General features: G+C 45.4%; 1 protein-coding gene across 1 annotated transcript in view; it reads left to right on the top strand.

Moving 5' to 3' along the window:
- The first annotated feature begins 18,559 nt into the window (after window positions 1-18,559).
- cd63 (CD63 molecule) overlaps window positions 18,560-19,374 on the top strand; it is a 49,259-nt gene continuing 48,444 nt past the window's right edge. Inside the window, exons 1-2 of the mRNA XM_080217874.1 lie at window positions 18,560-18,667; window positions 18,922-19,025. Of these exons, the coding sequence (XP_080074000.1) occupies window positions 18,960-19,025 (66 nt within the window). The 5' untranslated portion in view covers window positions 18,560-18,667; window positions 18,922-18,959. The remainder of the gene's footprint in view (window positions 18,668-18,921; window positions 19,026-19,374) is intronic.

The raw sequence follows: 19,374 nt of genomic DNA, 5'->3' as shown, positions 1-19,374 counted from the left end.
AGAAGTTCCTCCTCAACTCAGTCCTAAATCTGCTCCCCCTTATTTTGAGGCTATGCCCCCTAGTTCTAGTTTCACCCGCCAGTGGAAACAACTTCCCTGCTTCTATCATCTCTATTCCCTTCATAATCTTATATGTTTCTATAAGATCTCCCCCTCATTCTTCTGAATTCCAATGAGTATAGCCCCAGTCTACTCAGTCTCTCCTCATAATCCAACCCTCTCAACTCCGGAATCAAACTAGTGAATCTCCTCTGCACCCTCTCCAGTGCCAGTATATCCTTTCTCAAGTAAGGAGACCAAAACTGTACACAGTATCATAGAAACCCTACAGTGCAGAAAGAGGCCATTTGGCCCATCGAGTCTGCACCAACTAGAATCCCTACCTGGTCCTAATCCCATATCCCTACATATTTTACCCGCTAATCCCTCTTATCTATGCATCTGAGGACACTAAGGGGCAATTTTAACATGGCCAGTCAACCTAACCTGCACATCTTTGGATTGTGGGAGGAAACTGGAGCACTCAGAGGAAACCCACGCAGACATGAGGAGAATATGCAAACTCCACACAGACAGTGACCCAAGCCAGGAATCGAGCCTAAGTTCCTGGAGCTGTGAAGCAGCAGTGCTAATCACTGTGTTGCTCCCAGTACTCCAGGCGTCATTTATATTAATGATTTGGATGAGAATATAGGAGGCATGTTTAGTAAGTTTGCAGATGACACCAAAATTGGTGGCATAGTGGGCAGTGAAGAAGATTATCTCAAATTGCAACTGGATCTTGATCAATTGGGCCATTGGGCTGACAAATGGCAGATGGAGTTTAATTTAGATAAATGCGAGGTGATGCATTTTGGTAGATTGAACCAGGGCAGGAATTACTCAGTTAATGGTAGGGTGTTGGGGAGAGTTACAGAACAAAGATCTAGGAGAACAGGTTCATAGTTCCTTGAAAGTGGAGTCACAGGTGGACAGAGTGGTGAAGAAGGCATTTGGCATGCTTGGTTTCATTGGTCAGAACATTGAATACAGGAGCTGGGACGTCTTGTTGAAGTCGTACAAGACATTGGTAAGGCCACACTTGGAATAATGTGTACAGTTCTGGTCACCCTATTATGGAAAGGATATTACTAAATTAGAAAGAGTACAGAAGAGATTTACAAGGATGCTACCAGGACTTGATGGTTTGAGTTAAAAGGAGAGGCTGGACAGACTGGGACTTTTTCCTCTGGAGTATTGGAGGCTGAGGGATGATCTTATAGAGGTCTATAAAATAATGAGGGACATAGACAAGGTAGATAGTCAACATCTTTTCCCAAAGGTAGGAGAGTCTAAAACTAGAGGGCATAGGTTTAAGGTGAGAGGGGAGAGATACAAAAGTGTCCAGAGGAACAATTTTTTCACACAGAGAGTAGTGAGTGTCTGGAACAAGCTGCCAGAGGTAGTAGTAGAGGTGGGTACAATTTTGTCTTCTAAAAAGCGTTTGTACAGTTACATGGGTAAGATGGGTATAGAGGGATATGGAAAATTGGGATTAGTTTAGGGGTTTACAAAAAGGGTGGCATGGACAAGTTGGGCCAAAGGGCCTGTTTCCATGCTGTAAACCTCTATGACTCTGTTGGGGAAACTATAAACATGATGTACAATAACATTTGACCAATCAGGATTCATCCAACAGTAAAATATCTGCATTCCAAGGATTGTCTTTATTGGAAACTGTTTGGGGAAAAAAAAAATCAGCAACTGTGATTAAAATATTTGCATGTATCCTTTCCCACTGATTTGAATTGTCCGATGTAACTCCAAAACTCTCGGATCTCTTTGGTGAATCTGGGGAGACACTCCCAAAAATGCTAAAGGGGCTCAGAACGAGGAAGCTTCCTCCCACAGGGCTTGCGTGACTGCCTCGATCATGAATTACCCTCTCCTCTCTCCCCAACCAAAATCTCACATTCGAGTTTAGAAAGTTTAAAACATTCTGTTGCACACAAGGGGAGACAAGGCTGTAACAGTGCCAAGTCTTAATAACTTGGCTGCCCGTGTTGTCGAGGGAATTTCCCCAAGTATAACTGCAGACTGCAATCCCCTCCTATCTGCCCAAGGATATTGGCCCAAAACATTTTTTTTCCCCCCAGTGTGATTTCTCTCTTCCTATCTCACTCTCTGTCCCTGAACACTCTAGAATACCAGACTTAAAAAGTATCCAATGCACGACAGACTGAAATCTGGACTGCCCACTATAAAATCAGACAAATGGCCACCTATAAATGGGCTGGAATATAATATAAGAATATAAGAACTAGGAGCAGGAGTAGGCCATCTGGCCCCTTGCTCCGCCATTCAATAAGATCATGGCTGATCTTTCCGTGGACTCAGCTCCACTTACCCGCCCGCTCCCCTTAATTCCTTTACTGTTCAAAAATCTATCTATCCTTGCCTTAAAAACATTCAATAAGGTAGCCTCAACTGGGCAGGGAATTCCACAGCCTTTGGGTGAAGTAGCAGAGAGGAGTGTTGTTGCAATTGTACAGGGTGTTGGTGAGACCACATCCGGAGCAGTGTGTCCAGTTTTGGCCTCCTTATTTGAGGAAGGATGCAGTGACATTGGAGGCAGTTCAGAGGAGGTTCACCAGATTGACTCTGGGGATGAAAGGGTTGGTGTATGAGGAGAGATTAAACAGGCTTGTACTCACTGGAGTTTAGAAGGATGAGGGGAATCTGATCGAGGGATATGGGATTGGTAAAGTAAATGTGGACCAAATGTTTCCTGTTGTGGGGCAATCTCGAACAAGAGATCACAGGGTATAGGTCGAGATTTAACACTGAGATGAGGAGGAACTACTTCTCACAGAGGGGGGTGAATTTGTGGAACTCGCTGCCCCATAGCACGGTGGAATCTGAATCATTAACTGGTTTCAGGAAGGAGGTAGATATATTTCCAATAGAAAAAGGGATAAGGGAATAAGGGGAACAGGCGGGGAGGTGGATTTCAGGGAGAGATCGGCCATGATCTGACTGAATGGCGGAGCAAGCTCAAAGGGCTGAATTTGCCTACTTCTGCTCCTAATTCCTATGTTCCTATGTTAGACTTTAGAGTGAAAGTAATCAGGGGCAATCTGGGGTCATGCTAAATTTACCCATTCGTGCCAGCTTGGGTCACCATAGAATCCTCACAGTACAGAAGAAGACCACTCAGCCCATTAAGTCTGTACTGACCATATCTCACCCAGGCCCTACTCCTTCAACCCCACACATTTACCCTGCTAATTCCCCTGACACTAAGGGGCAATTTAGCATGGCCAATCCAGCTAACCTACACATCTTTGGACACTAAGGGGCAATTTAGCATGGCCAATCCACCCTAACCTGCACATCTTTCGACACTAAGGGGCAATTTAGCATGGCCAATCCATCTAACCTACACATCTTTGGACACTAAAGGTCAATTTAACATGGCCAATCCACCTAACCCGCCATTTTTGGACTGCGGGAGGAAACTGGAGCACCCGGAGGAAACCCATGCAGATACGTGGGAGAATGTGCAAACTCCACACAGACAGTGACCCAAGCCAAGAATCAAACCCAGGTCCCTGGCACTGTGAGGCAGCAGTGCTAACCACTGTTCCACTGTGCTGCCCTGGCCCAACACTCCAGCCTTTGGGTCAGAGGATTTTTGATTTGAGCTTGCAATCAAAACTGAGTGGGGAATCCGGGCTTGCAATCCCACTGCACTGCACTGCACTGTCAGAGGCCTTTCGGATGCAATGTTAGGCCGAGGCCCTCTCAGGTAAGATGGAAACGATCTCCCATTCAAAGGACAGCAGTGGCATTCTCCCCACTGGGCCAACATTCCCCCTCCGTCCTGTTGTTCTGCCAACACTAAAAACAAATGGATTGTTTTTGCTTCCTTCAGTGCTGCCTGCGTGGAGTAGTTGTGGTGTTTGTCTGCACTAAAGCACTTTCTAATAATAATCCTTGTGTAACAGAAAGGAATGTCCCACCCAATGTATCGTCTAATTTTTTTTGGGAGTGTGCAGGCAATTTAAGAGCCAGTGGCAACCAAGTCGATTGAGAAATCCAGTGCAAAAGGTGCTATTCTAGAGTGCCGAGCATAAAATTAGGCCCGATTTGCAAAACAGGGCCTTGTCAGTGTTTGTACTCCATACAAACATCCTCCCCTGCTTCATCTAACTCTATCAGTGAATACTTCTATTCCTTTCTCTCTCAACTCCCTCTTAAATGCATCTACGTTCTTCAACTCAACCACTCCCTGTGGTAACGAGTAACTCATTCTCACCCCTCCCTGAGTGAAGACATTTCTCCTGAATTTCATTTTGGATATATTGGCAACTGTTGCCTTGGGGCTCCAGACACGCCCACGAGTGGGGAACCATCTCCTTCCCTGCACTGTTGAACACTTTCATCATCTTTACACGTCTCCCAAACCACCGCACCCTGCCTCCCCCGCAAGTCTCCTGATCTTGTCGGATCGCGGATCGTGAGGTCCGATTGCGGCTGACTGCTTGTGCAAGCAGGAAATGTCACCATGTGTCACAAAAGTGGAAGGTATCGCAGATTTTGAAGGATGTTCACCACTCCAAAGGTTCAGCAGCCCGTTCCGCATTCATAGGAACAGAGAATTCTTACAATGCAGAAGTAACTAACCTGCACCTCTTTGGACGCTAAGGGACAATTTAGCACGGCCAATCCACCTAACCTGCACCTCTTTGGACACTAAGGGGCAATTTAGCATGGCCAACCCACCTACCTTGCACATCTTTGGACTGTGGGAGGAAACCGGAGCATCCGGAGGAAACACACAGTCACGGGGAGAACGTGCAAACTCCACACTGAGAGTCACCCAAGGCCAGAATTGAACCCGGGACCCTGGTGCTGCGAGGCAGCAGTGCTAGCCACTGTGCCATCATGCCGCCCATCGTCTGTCACCCAAATTTTCTGTGCTGCTTTTGTTTTAAACTTCCTCACACAACTGTAATCGTTCCAATTTCAAGTTTAAAATAGAAGAAATTCAGGTTAAGCTCCCTTTAAAGACAATGATTGCAATTTCCACTCGATTGTAGAACAGCAAATGGATTAAAATGTCATTCCTTAACACATAAACCATCATGTCACCTGACTGAACATGAGGAACATCACAGGAGATGTGAGAGCTTTTTTTAATGTACAGTCTGACTAAATGCACACACAGACTACCCCGATAGGGTGGTTTCCTCAATTTAACTTCACATTTACTTTACAACCTATGCCCAGCAGAGTAAAGCAAGTCCTTCAGCTGCCTCATCATTGTCCCTGGAATTCTCTCCTGCAATTTATCGATTTTTATATTCATTTACGGGATGTGGGTGTCGCTGGCTGGACCCAGCATTTGCCATTCATCCCAAATTGCCCCTTGAGAAGGTGATGGTGATTTACCTTCTTGAACTGTTGAACTCCTTATGGCTGATGCTTTATCATGGGACTGAGGAGTCCCAGTGAGCCCGACTCCCAGGCCTGAAGATTAACAAGTCCGGGTAGCCCACGGTCATAGAATCATAGAATGCTTCAGTGCAGAAGGAGGCTATTCTGCCCATCAAGCCTGCACCGACAACAAACCCACCCTGGCCCTATCCCTGGAGCCCCATGCATTTACCCTAGCTAGGCCCCCTGACACTAAGGGGCAATTTAGCATGGCCAATCCACCTAACCTGCACCTCTTTGGACACTAAGGGGCAATTTAGCATGGCCAATCCACCTAACCTGCACATCTTTGGACACTAAGGGGCAATTTAGCATGGCCAATCCACCCTAACCTACACATCTTTGGACACTAAGTAGTCTCACAGCACTAGGTTAAACTCCAACAGGCTTATTTGGTAGCACGAGCTTTTGGAGTGCTGCCCCTTCATCAGGTGAGAAGGGGCAACACTCTGAAAGCTCGTGCTAACAAATAAACCTGTTGGAGTTTAACCTAGTGCTGTGAGACTACTTAGTGTGCCTACCCCAGTTCAACACCAGCAACTCTACATCATCTTTGAACTCTAAGGGGCAATTTAGCATGGCCAATCGACTGAATTTGTACATCTTTGGACACTGTGGGACAATTTAGCATGGCCAATCTACCTAACCTGCACATCTTTCGACTGTGGGAGGAAACTGGAGCACCCAGAGGAAACCCACGCAGACGCGGGGAGAATGTGCAAACTCCATACAGGCAATGACCCAAGCCGGAGTCAAAATGGCATCAGGCCCGACTGTCTTCCCCTTTTCTGCACCTACACTGGCAGCCGGGCATCCCTGGCAAGGTAGTGCACAGTACCCACCAGTATGCTTCAGGTCTACCATACCCAGTGGGCATTGCAGGAGCTACAGTGCTTCATAGTCCCTTAAAATGGCAGTTCCCTTTAATGATGTAATGTTCCTTTAAAATTCTGTTTCTCTTCCATTAACACTGAAGGGGCTAACAATTGGTCTTACTGATTTTACTTTCAGAATATGAAGAGATACTTACTCCTTTAAGGGGCTACCCATTTAATTAATTGGTTTATTTAATTGTTTACCTAGTTAATTCAGTGTACCTGAACAGGCGCCAGAATGTGGCGATCTCCGGATTTTCACAGTAACTTCATTAATGTTAATGTAAGCGTTAATGTAAGCCAACTTGTGACTAATAAATAAATAAACTTTAATTCTTTTAGTTTACTGGTGTACTTAAAAACAGAGTCAAGACCGGCTCCTTTAAGGGAATTGTTTAATTAAGTACCTAGAGTACTTATAAAGAGGGACCGCTGGGACAAGATGGGGTTGAAGTTAGTGAAGGGTATTGTTCCGTGACCTAGAGCACTTATAAAGAGAGAATGTTGTGTAGTAGGCATACGTAATGCTCATTCTGTGAATAAACCTATTATCAAGCACTGTATTAGTGTCTTATTTCATAGTCCACAAACTGGCTTGGGATAGAATGAATGAATCATCAGAAAGAGGCCCTTTGGCCCATTGAGTCTGCACTGAACACAATCCCACCCAGGCCCTACCTCCATATCCCTACATATTATACCACTAATCCCTCTAACCTACACATCCCTGGATACTAAGGGGCAATTTCTTAGCATGACCAATCAACCTAACCCGCACATATTTGGACTGTGGGAGGAAACTGGAGCACCCGGAGGAAACTCACGCAGACATGAGGAGAATGTGCAAACTCCACAAAGACAGTGACCCAAGCCTGGAATTGAACCCAGGACCCTGGAGCTGTGAAGCAGCTGTGCTACCGTGCCACCCAAGTTGCTGCTTTTTTTATTAGGCAGTTAAGCTGTGGCCCCACCTTGCTGTTCAGCTGTATATTAATGGCATCAAAGCAGGATGCAAATCAGAGTTGAGGAATTTTCCAGGCCCAGTCCTTCCTTCCTCTTACAGATGATCAACAAGTCAGTGCCCTTTTCATTCAGGATTGTGTTGCATGCAAATCGGTTTGTGAGCAAAATAAAAGCAAATGCACTTTCAAAAGTCATTGGATGTGCAAGCCGGAATTCTCCGGCCATCCACGCCGGTGGGATTCTCCAGTCCCGCTGCAGGATTCTCCAGTCCCGCTGCAGTGAATGGAGATATGGCTAAGCGCCAAATTTTCTGTCCTCGCTGGCAGCTGGTGGCTTGGATGACTGGAAAATTCCAGCCGCAGTGTTTTGACAAAAAATGGGTCTGAGTTAATTGCAAAATGGACACTTAAGCTCCACCTCAGTGCCTGCTCCGCCATTTAATGGGGTCAATGGGCAGCACCTTTCCACATATTTCTTTCATCTTTTATGGGATGTGGGCAGCACTGGCAAGGTTGGCATTTGTCGCACATCCCTAGTTGCCCATTGAGTGGCTTGCCAGGCTACTTCAGAGGGCAATTGAGAATCAACCATATTTCTGTGGCTCTGGAGTCACACGTCAGCCAGACCGGGTAAGGACGGCAGATTTCCTTCCCTAAAGGGAACCAGATGGGTTTTTAACACCAGTCTTGTTATGGTCGCCATTACTGAGCTGAAGCTAAGCTCTACCAGCTGCCATGGTGGGATTTAAATACATATTCCCAGAATATTAGCCTGAATCGCGAGTCCAATGATATTATCGCTAGGCCTCAGTCTCCCAACTCCACCAGTCACCTCAGAGAGCAGACAGGGCCGAAGTCTCATCTGAGGGAGACAATAAAGAACAAAAGAACAAACAAGAGTCCAGCACAGGAACAGACCCTTCGTCCTCTAAGCCTGTGGCGATCATGATGCCTTAACTAAACTAAAAAAAGACCTCCTGCCCTTACTCAGTCCGTATCCCTCTATTCCCTCCCTATTCATGTACCCATCCAAATGCCTCTTAAATGTTGTTAATGTTCCTGCTTCCACCCCCTCCTCTGGCAGCCCGTTCCAGACACCCACCCCTCTCTGTGTGAAAAACCTCCCCCGCACATCTCCCATAAACTGTCCCCCTCTCACCCTGAACCTGTGCCCCCTTGTAATTGACCCTTCCACCCTGGGGAAAAAGCCTCTCCCTATCCACCCGCCCCTCATCATTTTGTAGACCGGGTCTCCCCTCCATCTTTCCAGTGAAAACAATCCTAGCTTCTCCTCATCGCAAATAGCCTCGAGACCAGGCAACATCCTGGTGAACCTTCTTTCTCTGACAGTGCACCTTTGTTATAATTAATTAACCGGAGCACCCGATGGAAACGCACGGAGAGAACGGCAAACTCCGCACAGACAATGACCCAGGACTGATCTAAGTGAGTTGTCTTAATTTGGGAAAGAAAGTTAGGGATTGTGTGGCACGGAGAGGTGATGGCCTAGTGGTATTATTGACAGACTACTAATCCAGCTAACATCCTGCAGACCCGCGTTCAAATCCCGCCACAGCAGACGATAGAATTTGAATTCAATACAAAATATCTGGAATTAAGAATCTACTGATGACCATGAAACCATTGTCGGAAAAACCCATCTGGTTCACTTCAGTGTGGCACAGTGGTTAGCACTGCTGCCTCACAGCACCAGAGACCCGGGTTCGATTCCTGGCTTGGGTAACTGCCTGTGTGGAATTTGCACATTCTCCCCACATCTGCGTGGGTTTCCTCTGGGTGCTCTGGTTTCCTCCCACAGTCCGAAAGACGTGCTGGTTAGGTGTGCTGGCCATGCTAAATTCTCCCTCAGTATACCCGAACAGGGACCGGAGTATGGCGACTCGGGGATTTTCACAGTAACTTCATTCCTTTTATCTTATAATCATTCATGGGACCTGGGCATTGCTGGCTGGCCAGCATTTATTGCCTATCCCTAGTTGCCCTTGTTCAGAGGGCAATTGAGAGTCAACCACATTGCTGTGTCTTTGGGGTCACATGTAGGCCAGGCTGGGTAAAGGTGGCAGATTTCCTTCCTTAAAGGACATTAGTGAACCAGATGGGTTTTTCCAACAATGGTTTCATCAATAGATTCTTAATTCTAGATATTTTTTATTGAATTCAAATTCCACCATCTGCCGTGGCAGGATTTGAACCCGGGTCCCCAGGACATGAGCTGAGTTTCTAGATTAATAGTCCAGCGATAATACCACTAGGCTATTGCCTCCCCTTGTAATGTTAATATAAGCTTGTGTGTGACTAATAAATAAATAAACTTTGAAAAACTTAGTATCCTTTAGGGAAGGAAATCTGCCACTCTTACCCAGTCTGGCCTACATGTGACTCCAGAGCCACAGCAATGTGATTGACTCTCAACTGCCCTCTGAAATGGCTGAGTGAGACACTCAGTTCAAGGGCAACTAGGGATGGGCAATAAATACTGGCCCAGCCAGCGATGCCCATGTCCCACGAATGGGTAAAAAGAAAGGCTACCGATTCACCATTACCTCTCATTTGGTCACGGTAGCACTGTGGTTAGCACTGCTGCTTCACAGCTCCAGGGTCCTGGGTTCGATTCCCGGCTTGGGTCACTGTCTGTGTGGAGTTTGCACATTCTCCTCCTGTCTGCGTGGGTTTCCTCTGGGTGCTCCGGTTTCCTCCCACGGTCCAAAGATGTGCGGGTTAGGTTGATTGGCCATGCTAAGAAATTGCCCCTTCGTGTCCAGGGATGCTTAGGTTAGAGGGATTAGTGGGCATAATATGTAGGGATATGGGGGTAGGGTCTGGGTGGGATTGTGTTCGGTGCAGACTCGATGGGCCAAAGGGCCTCTTTCTGCACTGTAGGGTTCTATTCTATGATCTAAAACCCTCTCATGATAAACATGTACTCCCAAATTCCTTTCTTTGCCACATGGGGAGAATGTATTTGTGCCAAACCATTGTGTCCTATTAGATTGGTTCCAAACAGATGATTCAAAAGCCATTGGCCTGTGAGCAGCTGAAGCCTGTTAAGGACGTATTCAGCGCAAAACGCATTGAATATTATGATTACAGCGATGGCCACCAATGAATAGTTCGGCAGCAGCAAGATTGAAATGTTGCACCCGGAGATTACAGCTCTCCAGAAATCAGACATCACATTATGCCGGCCATCCCCTCAGATCACGATTACATTCAGGTTGCTGATGGCTTGTGAAATAACGGAAACACATTTTTATGTTCTCTGCCATGGTGCTGAAGGGTTTGCACCGCATGATGTACTACCCCAGTCAGTAGCTTTATATTATCTTCCAGGGTTTCCTCATTTAGGTCATCCAAGACGGGAAGGTTATGGCTTCGATTACTGGCATGATTTGTTTTGCAATATAGCCCGAGATCGGCCACTGGCTCCGAATGGAGAGTGGTACCAACCAAGCCATAGCTAATGCTTGTAACAAGTAGCCACATGGAGCCAGAGCGGGCCACTTCTCCATAACCTCAGTTCAGCTCAGTTGGCTGGACCATGATGTGTATCGATGCCAATAGCGTGGGTTCAATTCCCGTACCTGCTGAGGTTATTTGTGAAGGCTCTGTCTTCCCAGCCTTGCCCCTTGCCTGAGGTGTGGTGATCCTCAGGTTGAACAACCACCAGCCAGCTCACCCGCACTCAAAAGGGAGAACAGTCCATGGTCATCTGGGATGATGGCGACTTTACCTCTACACAGATTCAAATCTGCCCACTTTGGGCCAATAGTTTCAAATACCCATCGCAGAGTGCAGGTATACCAAAACTTTAAATCCAGGACGGCTTGTTGTTATAATGTAACAAATGGTAACATTGGAGTCAGTTATAATGTAACCAATGGTAACATCTGAATCTGTTATAATGTAACCAATGGTGACATTGGAATCTGTTATAATGTAACCAATGGTGACATTGGAATCTGTTATAATGTAACCAATGGTAACATCTGAATCTGTTATAATGTAACCAATGGTAACATCTGAATCTGTTATAATGTAACCAATGGTAACATTGGGATCTGTTATAATGTAACCAATGGTAACACTGAGATCTGTGATAATGTAACCAATGGTAACATTGGAATCTGTTATAATGTAACCAATGGTAACATTGGGATCTGTTATAATGTAACCAATGGTAACACTGAGATCTGTGATAATGTAACCAATGGTAGCATTGGGATCTGTTATAATGTAACCAATGGTAACACTGAGATCTGTTATAATGTAACCAATGGTAACACTGAGATCTGTGATAATGTAACCAATGGTAACACTGGAATCTGTTATAATGTAACCAATGGTAACACTGGAATCTGTTATAATGTAACCAATGGTAACACCGGAATCTATTATAATGTAACCGATAGTAATATTGGAATCTGTTTGTTGAAAATCCTGCCCATACTTCAAACTGAAGGCTGTGGAATGCCAGCGCTATCCCACACAATATTATCATTGTAACATCAGATAACATAAGACAAGATTACATAAGGTAACATAAGTGTGTGGTGATTCATTTTGGCAGGTCAAATGGGATGACAGAACATAATATTAAGGTTAAGACTCTTAGCAGTGTGGAAGGTCAGAAGGACCTTAGGGTCCGGGTTCATAGGACGCTCAAATCAGCTTCGCAGGTAGAGGATGTGGTTAAGAAGGCGTATGGTGTACTGGCCTTCATCAATCGAGGAATTGAGTTTAGGAGTTGGGAGATAATGCTGTAGCTTTATAAGACCCTGGTCAGACCCCACTTGGAGTACTGTGCTCAGTTCTGTTCGCCTCATTACAGGAAGGATGTGGAAGCCATCGAAAGAGTGCAGAGGAGATTTACAAGGATGTTGCCTGGATTGGGAGGCATGCCTTATGAGGATAGGTTGACTGAGCTTGGTCTTTTCTCCTTAGAGAGACGAAGGATGAGAGGTGGCCTGATAGAGGTTTATAAGATGTTGAGAGGTATAGATAGGGTGGATTCTCAGAGGCTTTTTCCCAGGGCTGAAATGGTCGCTACGAGAGGACACAGGTTTAAGGTGCTGGGGAGTAGGTACAGAGGAGATGTCAGGGGTAAGTTTTTCACTCAGAGGGTGGTGGGTGTGTGGAATGGGCTGCCGGCAGCGGTGGTGGAGGCGAATTCGATAGGGTCTTTTAAGAGACTCCTGGATGAGTACATGGGACTTAGTAAGATAGAGGGTTAAAGGTAAACCTAGTAGGTAGGGATATGTTCGGCGCAACTTGTGGGCCGAAGGGCCTGTTTGTGCTGTAGTTTTTCTATGTTCTATCAGATATGAAGATGATGCAAGGAGCATTCAGGGGGATTTGGACAGCCAAAGCGAACATGGTAGATGGAATATAAAATGTGAATTCATGTGAAGTTATTCACATTGGAAGAAAAAACTGAAAAGCAGAGTGTTTCTTAAGTGTGGAGAGACTAGGAAATGTTGGTGTCCAAAGAGTGTCCTTGTTCATAAATCACTAAAAGCTAGCATGCAGGTGCAGCAAGCAATTAGGAAAGCAAAGGGTATGTCAGTAATGTCAGTAAAACAAAGGAGATAGTCATCAACCTCAGGAAGTTGATGACTTCAGGAATGAATATGGAGGACATGTCCCTGTCGATGTTAACAGGGATGAAGTGGAAATGGCCGAGAGCTTCACATCTATAGGTATCCAGATCACCAACAATCGATCTTGCTCCCTCCATGCCGATGCTTTCGTTAAGAAACCCCACCAACACCTCTACTTTCTTGAATGGTCTGTTTCTAATAGGCGGCACAGTGGTTAGCACTGCTGCCTCACAGCGTCAGGGACCCGGTTCGATTCCCGGCTTGGGTTACTGTCTGTGCGGAGTCTGCATGTTCTCCCAGTGTCTGCGTGGGTTTCCTCTGGGTGCTCCGATTTCCTCCCACAGTCCGAAACACGTGCTGGTTTAGTGCATTGGCCATGCTAAATTCAGTGTACCTGAACAGGCCCCCGAGTGTTTTTTCGCAGTGACTTCATTGCAGTGTTAATGTAAGCCTACTTGTGACACAGAGAAATAAAACTTAAAGAAAATTAAAACTTCTGCTCCTATATCGCATGGTCTTAAACAAAACAAAGATGAAGTAATGCATTAAAAGTGTCTGCTTCTTATACTCATCAATCTTGTGACTTGCACTCTCAACTTTGAGATATTAATCTTCCAGACACTTGATTCAAACAATGGAAAGCCAATTCTGTTTCTCCCCCAAGTCTAATCAGAATCAACAACATTGTCCTGGCCAATTCTCAGAGCATATAAGCCAGTTTACCAGCATTCAACTGCAAAAGGGATTTTGAGGGTAGTGTCTCTTTAAGAAGCAGCAGGTTTTTTATCATAAATTGGGAGTGACTCGAAAAGGATCAGGAACAAAAGGCTTTATTGCCAACCAACAAATAGCCATATTTACAAACAGGGACAGGCAGAATGAACGATGCGACTGTATACTATTCCTCCCTGGCCCCAACTGAGGATCCTTCCGCACCCCCCTTCCCGGGATACGTGCCCTCACACTCGATTGCCCCAGCTACCCACCTCGCCTCTCCGCCCCGACCATGTGGCCCTTGGGGAACGTGCTCATTAAAGTGGCCACGCTGCTACATTTTTTTACACGTGGGATGAATTACAGAGAGGCCTCATCACAGAATCCCAAAAGTGCAGAAGGAGGCCATTCGACCCATCAATTCTGCACCGACACTCTGACAGAGCATCCCACACAGGCCCACCCCACTCCTATCACTGCAACCCCTTGTATTTACCCCATTAATCCCCCAACCTACACTAAGGAGCAATTTAGCATGGCCAATCCACCTAACCTACACATCTTTAAACACTAAGGGGCAATTTACCATGGCCAATCCATTTAACCTACACATCTTAGGAGTGTGGGACGAAAGCGGAGCACCTGGAGAAAACCTACGCAGACACAGGGAGAACATGCAGACTCCATACAGACAGTCACCCAAAGCCAGAATCAAACCCGGGTCCCTGGCAGGGGGAAAGCAGCTTTGGGGTTGGTGCAGGACATGGGAGAGAGGGTGATTCACTTGGGACTGCTCCAACAAAGGGGTAGTACAGGCGCAGGGTGCTGAATGGCCTCTTTCAGTGCTGCAAGTTTCTATGTTCCCAGGTCAATGGTCAAACGAGGTTAGGCTGAACAAGGCATGCCAACGGAATGATAAAAATGTCAGAAACTGTTCCATTACATCTTTCCATTCCTTTCATCCCACAATGAAAGCTAAATTCCAACAACTTCCAACACAAAAGCTCATCCAATCCGATGATTCATGGGACTGATACAATACCCCCAGGGTTTGGTTAAACATACAACGTAGTCAACTTGTGACACAGTCTTCATGATCCACTCGTGATTCTGAAACTCACTGTCGATGAGGTAGATTTCCTGCCAGATCATAATTAAATACTTTCTTCCCCATTTGGGCTCCTTTCCGATCCAGTAACAACGCAGAAACATTTCGTCACTGCAACGTCATAATTCTCCATTCCCAGTTTATGAAACTGAAAATCATAGAATCCCTTTCTGCAGGCGGAGACCATTCGGCCCATCGAGCCTGCACTGACCCCAAACCCACCCAGGCCCCATCCCCATAACCCCACACATTTACCCTGTTAATCCTCCTAACACTCGGTTCAGTTTAGCATGGCCAATCCACCTAATCTACACGTCTTTGGACACTAAGCGGCAATTTAGCATGGCCAATCCACCTTACCTACACATCTTTGGACACTAAGGGACAATTTAGCATGGCCAATCCACCTAACCTGCACATCTTTAGACACTAAGGCACAATTTAGCATGGCCAATCCACCTAACCTACACATCTTTGGATACTAATGGCACGTTAATGGATTGGTCATGCTAAATTGCCCCTTGGTATCCGAAGATATGCAGGTGAGATGGATCTGTTGTGGTAAATGCACAGGGTTACAGGGATAGTACGGGGTGGGGGGAGGATAGGGTGGATATGGGATGCGCAGTGGGCCTGGGTAAGATGATTTGTTGGAAAGTTGATGGGCCGAACAGCCTCTTTCTACACCGAAGAGATTCTATGCCACTCAGACTCCCTAAATGAACGCTACAGCCAAAGAATTTCTGTTAGCCAATTGCACAGCACTGGGCAAGGTCAAAGCCCAGAGTTCCCCACTTCCCCAAATTAGGAGAGACAATGCTGCTCTTCCCCAGTATTGCACTGGAACATCAGGCAACGTTTAGCACCGTGAATAAATGAGCCATTGTTATCCTGATATTGCTGGCTGTAACCAGCAGGGAGAGGCAACTGGCTAGGATAATTAGTCTTCCTCACTTCTCAATTACATAAAGGAAAGGTCTGAGACTAAACACCTAGCCACTCTGGAAATCCCTCTCTCTCCATGCTGGGAAGTGTTTGGGTGTGAGCATAAGATTGGGGCCAGATTCAATGGTGGGGCAAACCCCATGGTTGAGTAGCCTGTTGACTCTCACCATCTGGACCTATGTACAAGCAATATCTCACTGGGATGATGTACAGCAGAGCTCTGGCTCCTACGACCGTGTGGTCAAAGTCCCCTCCAATTCAATTTTCAAGTTTGCTGATGACACCACCGTTGTGGGTCAGATCTCAAACAATGATGAGATGGCGTGCAGGAAAGAGATAGAGAATCTGGCGCGGCAACAATAATCTCTCCCTCAATGTCAGCAAAACGAAGGATGTAGTCATTGACTACAAGAAGACTAGCGGAGGGCATGCCCCTGTCTACATCAACAGGAATGAAGTGGAAATGGGCGAGGGCTTCAGGTTTCTAGGTGTTCAGGTCACCAACAACCTGTCCTGGTCTTCCCACGCCAACACTATAGTTAAGACAGCCCACCAACGCTTCTACTTTCTCAGAAGACTAAGGAAATTCGGCATGTCTACTACAACTCTCAACAACTTTTACAGATGCACCATAGAAAGCATTCTTTCTGGTTGTATCACAGCTTGGTATGGGCTCCTGCTCTGCTCAAGACCGCAAGAAACTACAAAGGGTTGTGAATGTGGTCCAGTTCATCACGCAAACCAGCTTCCCATCCACTGACTCTGTCTACACTTCCCGCTGCCTTGGCAAAGCAGTCAGCATAATCAAAGATCCCACGCACCTCAGACATTCTTGCTTCCACCTTCTTCCATCAAGAAAAAGATACAAAAGTCTGAGATCACATATCAACTGACTCAAGAACAGCTTCTTCCCTGCTGCCATCAAACTTTTGAATGGACCAACTACATATCAAGCTGATCTTTCTCTACACGCTAGCTCTGACTGTAACACTACATTCTGCACTGTCTCCTTTTCTTCTCCCCATGTACTCAATGAATGGTATGCTTTGTCTGTATAGTGCACAAGAAACAATACTTTTCACTGTATCCTAATACATGTGACAATAATAAATCAAATTGAATATTAAGCTGATCTTTCTCTACACCCTAGCTATGACTGTAACACTACATTTTGCACTCTCTCCTTTCTTTCTCCCTATGTACTCTATGAACAGTATAGTCTGTATTGTCTGTATAGCATGCAAGAAACAATACTTTCCATTGTATCCTAATACATATGACAATAATAAATCAAATCAAATATTAAGCTGATCTTTCTCTACATTCAATCTGTAACTGTAACACTATATTCTGCACCCTCTCCTTTTCTTCTCCCCTATGTACTCTATGAACAGTATGCTTTGTCTGTATAGTGTGCAAGAAACAATACTTTCCACTGTATCCCAATACATGTGACAATAATAAATCAAATCATATTGTAGCCTGCGAGATGGCCACATGTTAGGATATTGGGCCAGTTAATGTTGAATGACAAAGCACTTTAGAATAACCATGGATAGCAAGGTCAAGATCCATTGCTTGGCAGGGTTGGTTTTGAATGACTGCCTTTGTGGGGACAGGGAATAAACCCACTGGATGGGCTGGAAGCTGTGGGATAAGTTTGCTTGTCCTTTATGTAGAGTGCCGGATGAGAGTTTGTGTTCTACCATTCTGGGAGTTGTGCGAGAATGGAGTTATTGATTCATCATTGTATTCAATCTCCATCAACTAGTCTACAGTAGTTAAAGAAGGGAGATGATGAACAAGTCCTGGTTTATACAGGAGACTATTTGTTTTAAAAAGTGACGATCTCAATTAATAGGAACTGTCGATCGAAAATTCCAAAACGCTGTGTAATTAACCTGGTCAAGAGGCAGCTGACAAGCCACAGAATGTAGCCCCACACCATATCTGTTTTGTAATGTTAAATGGAGGAACGCAAATAGCCTGGCCCATTATGAGCCTTTTGTGTTGGGGCACACCAATACATCATAGGCTCCCTACAGCGCAGAAGGAGGCCATTTGGTCCATCGGCTCTCAGTGACTCCGACAGAGAATCATACCTCGGCCTTATCACAATAAACCCACATATTTACCCCATTAATCCCCTTAACCCACACATTGTGGGACACTAAGGGGCAATTTAGCATGGCCAACCCCCCTAACCTGCACATCTTTGGACACTAAGGGGCAATTTCACGTGGCAAATTCACCTAGGCAGCATGGTAGCACAGTGGTCAGCATTACTGCTTCACAGCTCCAAGGACCTGGGCTCAATTCCCAGCTTGGGTCACTGTCTGTGTGGAGTTTGCACATTCCCCTCGTGTCTTTGTGGGTTTCCTCCAGGTGCTCCGGTTTCCTCCCACAAGATGCGTGGGTTAGGTTGATTGGCTATGCTAAAAATTGCCCCTTAGTGTCCTGAGATGCGTAGTTTAGAGGGATTAGCGGGTAAATATGTAGGGATATGGGGGTAGGGGCTGGATGGAATTGTGCAGACTTGATGGGCCAAATGGCCTCTTTCTGCACTGTCAGGTTTCTATGATTCTAACCTACAGATCTTTGGACACTAAGGGGCAATAAAAAAATGCCCCGTTAAGTAAAAAAAAAACCCTTCTAGCCTTGAACCAAACTTCAAGTCTGTCAGTCCAGTGTGTGTTGGGCAATGCCAGTTTGAATCCATAACCACCTTACCTTATTGCAAGTGCTCACTTTAAACATGACTCCTTTTGTTGCTGGCCTTTCAATTCTGAGTACTTGTCTGGAAAGGGGGGGTTGGACTATTGGCGTGGGTGTGGTTTATGTGTGAGCTCTGCCCATTTTCTACGTTGAAGTCGCAGTGGATTTTTTTTTCCTTTGCGTCGGTTTACAGTGTGAATTACTCGCTTGCGCTGCCAGTGTCTGTGTTGTTGTGGCTGTTAGAGATTTGAGGTAGATACAGATTTTTTTTCCTTTAATAAATTCTGTGTTTGCTTTCGACGTTAGTCTTTTCTTTTAAAGTGTCTACTGGACATTTAGACTCTCTTTTTCACTTCCTCCATGGCTGGATTTGGGGTTCCCTGTTTCTAGCCACGTCCCTCAATCTTACTGCTGTTCCCCCACCCCCTCCCACCTCTTATCTCAGACTTCCTTCTCAACGCTGGAGCCTTATTTTTCATAGAAATGTTAATTTCTTTCCTTTACAGAACCCCCCACTCCACACACACACACACACAAGTGAAAGATGGCCGTAGAAGGAGGAATGAAATGTGTGAAGTATCTGATGTTTATATTCAATTTCTTGTTCTGGGTAAGTGTTAGTTTCATGTCAGTTCCTTCTTATATGTTGAGGGGGGACGAAATTAACAAGAATGGCGATCCAATGCTGTTGCGACCACAGTTAAATGGATCTGTTTTAAAAAAAAGTAGCAGATTTCACGTCAGTCTAAATTTCGTGTTGGGGAAAAGTTAATGAATGTATCTTAACTGCAAACGTTGGTTACAAATGGAATTCCCTATTGTATGTTGTTAGTTACAAATGGGAGTTCCTCCTTCCTATGTGTTTTTTTTTCAAAAAAATGTCCTTTTTTTGTTTCCAAAGTCTATTTTACCAGCATTATCTCTCTCTTATATCTGATAAATGCTAAACTCCAAAGCAA

This window comes from Carcharhinus amblyrhynchos, chromosome X, assembly GCF_965287045.1.
Source record: "Carcharhinus amblyrhynchos chromosome X, sCarAmb.v2.hapA, whole genome shotgun sequence".
In the NCBI taxonomy this organism is placed as follows: Eukaryota; Metazoa; Chordata; class Chondrichthyes; order Carcharhiniformes; family Carcharhinidae; genus Carcharhinus; species Carcharhinus amblyrhynchos.
Note: the sequence above shows the minus strand (reverse complement) of the source record. Positions and strands in the feature narration are given on the sequence as shown.